Raw genomic sequence first — 3,907 nt, forward strand, 5'->3', positions numbered from 1 at the left:
CAACGCCACGATCCAACCAATATTCAAAGAAGGTTACAACCAATAAAAAAAAGAAAACAAAAGTGCATGTCATCAATGCTTATAATGTTGACCCTTGACTCCGCAATCGTGCAACCTTCGTTCATCACCCTTGGCCTATCGGCAGTCGTTACTCTTCCAAACCTAGTTTGTATTAAGCGTGGCCGAGGCCCACCACAGGATCTCTCGATCTCTCGTGGTCGACTCGTAAGGTCCAGCCATAATAGGCAACAAATCACTCTCCAAAACCTCCTGTGGAAACTTGTGACTCAGGGCCTCGAGCGGCTGGAATCAAAGTTCCACATGATACGGGCCGACAAGTGAGGTTTTATGGGGGACCACAAACAGAGTGGCTAGGGTTGAAAGTAAGCCACTTTTTTGATGGAGTCCAGCACGAACGGAACATTAAGCGAGGGGTTTCCTGGGTCCGTATTGGGAATATGGTCGAGCGTTTAGATAACCACATTTCGAAGCTGTACCATCGCCATGGGTCAGAACGGGACGATTTGAGCTCATAATACCTATAAATGTTTGAAAGATTCCTTGACGAAAGAGAACTCCAAGTAAGAGCGTAACAGGTGTATGCATCCATTGAGAGCCAATAGCAATCAGGCACCCCAGTTTTAGTTCGACGGTCTGGATATGCGGCAAGATCCCGGTAATGACGCGGTAGCATTCTTCGTTGTGAGCCCAGAGGTGCGATGGAAGAGTAAGGATTTTAAACAGCTCCGTCCTAGCTAGCTCGTTGACGCATTGCTTTCCTCCTAACGAGAGAGCCAAACAACCCAAAATTGTCTTCACAAGATGATCATCGAGGTTAAAACTAGGAGGCAAGAACGGAAGCGATACACTATTCGTATCCGTCTTGGACGTCATACGAAGCAAAGCCCCAATCTCAGCGACCTGTTCGCCATCAAAAGCATAAGACCGAGGGTTCTTCAATAGCTCAAGTATTCCAAACACCAATAACTTGCTATAACCGTTGTCCCGATGAAATCCAGCTTGGTACATCCGAACAACCGGCTGGGCCCGGCGGATTCGCGACTCCGCGCTCGGTTCTGTCGTCCCACCCGGATAATTCATGAATATCCAACGTAAACGACGTTGGAGCGACCGCAATCACACGGCGAACGGGGTCAAAGGAAATGCAACGAGGTCCGGGAAACCAGTTTAACGAGAACCATCACAACGTGTCCTCTATCGTGCGCATATCGTAAATCGAACCATCTTGCGGCTTCGAGAGCGATCCTTTTTACCAATGCGACCACGGCGGATGAATGGAGTGTAAGCTCGCCCTCGGAGTACTTCTTCAATAGATTGTACGAAGTTGTGATGGGAGCCTTGGGCCATATCCATTCAACTTGGGTCCAGAACTCTCGCCAAATGCCCATACATGCTGCACCGAAAGCGGCGACATTGGAATTCGCCGGGTTATGTCGCTGTCGTGAAGACTAAGGAACAGGCCCCGTAAGAACCGGAGTCGTTGGAGATGGGAAAGGCGCAAGGCGCAAGATAACTTACCAACTGAAGCCCGAGTCCATAAGGATCGGTCTCCTATCGGGCGCGGTCCCAGTGACCCTCTTGAGCTCAGAGGCCACATAAACTTGATCAGAGGCGCAAGACATGACAAAGGTTAAAGCGCAAGCGTAGAGCGAAGCCGCTTCAAGTGAGGTTATCCCGGTCAACTTAATCTTGGGATCCTGGCTGGGACAAGCCATAAACCTTGTAGCTAATCGGAGGATGACATTCGAGTCGATAAGAGGCTGGACACGCATACGGTTATCTGCCCCCCGCGATTGCCTGCAATGCCAAGTCGACAGAACGCTCGTTTTGAGAGTCCGTGATTAGCCATCCCAGGGCGCGGCTCGTTACTTGATCGCTCAGATTATTCGTAAGATCAACAACCGCGCCCGAATCGTACTGAGGGACCAGAGATCTCTAGGTAAACCCAAACTTTCGGAAAGGCGACAAAGACTTGCGTAATGCGACGTCAATGTAATGAGATAATGGCGTACTGTATGGGCAATATGCATTGCCGAGCGGTAATATCGTCGTAGTTGCGTAAAAGATAAACGTCAGGGCCGTAATACAAAATACGGGGATAGCTACAGCGATATGAATATCCCGGCGGTAGATCGTTAAAACGCACAAAGAACAGGACTGTCTATTTGACGCGCGCGGGGAGTAAAACATTATCATTAATATCAGTAATACGGAAAAACAGAATCATATGGAAGGAACTTACCAAGCGATGGATGCATCAATATGGGCAAGAACGCTAATATTTCAGGCATCTTCCAACGTTCCAGTCCATCGAGTCTACGCTGCCCTCGAGCGGGCCTGAACGTGCGGCTGACCGGTCCAGCCAGATACGTACGAATAGCACCACTGTTTTGGCCAGCATCGCGACGAGCGAGGCGGATACGCTCAAACTCAGAGACAAGAACCATAGCGCATTGACCCATACAGCGGCTAAAGACGGGGTAAATCCGGCCTCGGTCGGAGATGTCGCATTGAGAACTTGAACCTGTAAGAGACTGGCTACTTCCCGCAATGCAATTTCGGTAGGGTCCGGTTGTAGGTTCTTTGCAGACTCGATGAGGGGGGAGAAGAGGGTTTAAAATTAGAAAAATTTCGACTGTACAAGCATTCGATAACCCACGCGGTCGAGATCGCAGAGAACAACGCCGCCTAATCCTCCGAAGTTTTTTTTTTCACGTTGGTAATGTAAATAAGCCGGATATCGTACCACCGTAAACCATATATGCGACAAACTTACAAAAACTGTCAAGCCGCAATTAGTATTAGTTTACCGTAGCAACCTCTCTCCCTCTCGTAACTGTAGAACTACCGCGCACCTAGAATAACATCCAAGCTCCTGACAAGAGTCAATCCACGCACCGAAAAAATAATCAACCGGGTGGGATAGGACGGGAGGAGCGGGAGCGGGTATGGGTGTATCTACCTATTCCAACCACCAACCATATCTTCGTCCCATCTCTCCGCTTCGCGCACATAGGTGACCAGATCCGGGCATCACGCACTAGTTCGCACCCGCACTCATCAAATCCGCCCCGCAAAGCAGTGGTAGCCTAAACATAATCAGATAAAGATAAAGAAATAAATAAAGCTCCGGGCCATGAGAGACTTGACAAATAGTTTACCGGCTCTAGGCCCTCGTTCCGGGAGATCCGTACCTGTTTAGGGCAAAGTGAATGGAAAAAAGAGTGTGTGTGTGTGAGGGGAGTCAGAATCGATGGGCAAAGTTTGATTGTTAGGGCGATATCGTTGGCCGTGGGCATGAAATAAACTTGTGTGCGGAGAAGGGGAAAGGGGGGAGGGGGTGAAACAATTCAATCAGGTCATTGGATGAACACATACGTTGGAGACGGTTTCCAAACTCGGACCAAGAGCGATGCTCTCGCCATTACGCGACTCGAGCTCATCCTCCTCGACTTTTGCACGTGGACGATTCATTTGAGCCCACTCGCAGAGGTGTACAGGTACAGTCGGTCAAGCCCTAATCCACGAAACCAACACCCTGCGACTAATTTGGTGTATTGTATGTGGTAGTCGTAAGCAATACGAATCGTCGGACCGCAACGAACAAAAGCCAAAAGCAAATCAGTCCCCCCGAGCTTAAGCGCAAACTGAATCAGGAAGAAGATGGTATAGGATTGACGCCCGTCGCGACTCGAATAATCGACAACCCGGATCGTTCGCGGTTTGTTTGAAATACTCGATGGTCATTTCGCCTATGGTGTGTATACGGTTACTTGGGCGTGGTGCTATAGTGATGATGATGCCGTTGCGGGAATTGATTTAAGTTTAGTGTCTGGGAATAAGGCAAGTGAGAGTTTCGGTATGTAAGAATAGACTCGAGTGTGAC

The 3,907-nt window shown here is 49.1% G+C and overlaps 2 protein-coding genes across 2 annotated transcripts; both read right to left on the minus strand.

Moving 5' to 3' along the window:
- Positions 1–423: 423 nt before the first annotated feature.
- On the minus strand, positions 424–1,101 carry RhiXN_03019 (uncharacterized protein; the record flags this gene model as incomplete). The annotated part of the gene is made up of 1 exon (XM_043322836.1): positions 424–1,101. One exon carries the CDS (start codon positions 1,099–1,101, stop codon positions 424–426), a length of 678 nt encoding a protein of 225 aa, XP_043178332.1.
- A 53-nt stretch (positions 1,102–1,154) lies between these two features.
- Positions 1,155–3,495, minus strand: RhiXN_03020 (uncharacterized protein; the record flags this gene model as incomplete). Its single annotated transcript, XM_043322837.1, has 4 exons — positions 1,155–1,469; positions 1,540–1,572; positions 2,321–2,611; positions 3,400–3,495. 4 exons carry the CDS (start codon positions 3,493–3,495, stop codon positions 1,155–1,157), a joined length of 735 nt encoding a protein of 244 aa, XP_043178333.1.
- Between the last annotated feature and the right edge of the window lie 412 nt (positions 3,496–3,907).

The sequence above is a fragment of the Rhizoctonia solani genome, chromosome 3 (genome assembly GCF_016906535.1).
Source record: "Rhizoctonia solani chromosome 3, complete sequence".
Lineage (NCBI taxonomy): Eukaryota > Fungi > Basidiomycota > Agaricomycetes > Cantharellales > Ceratobasidiaceae > Rhizoctonia > Rhizoctonia solani.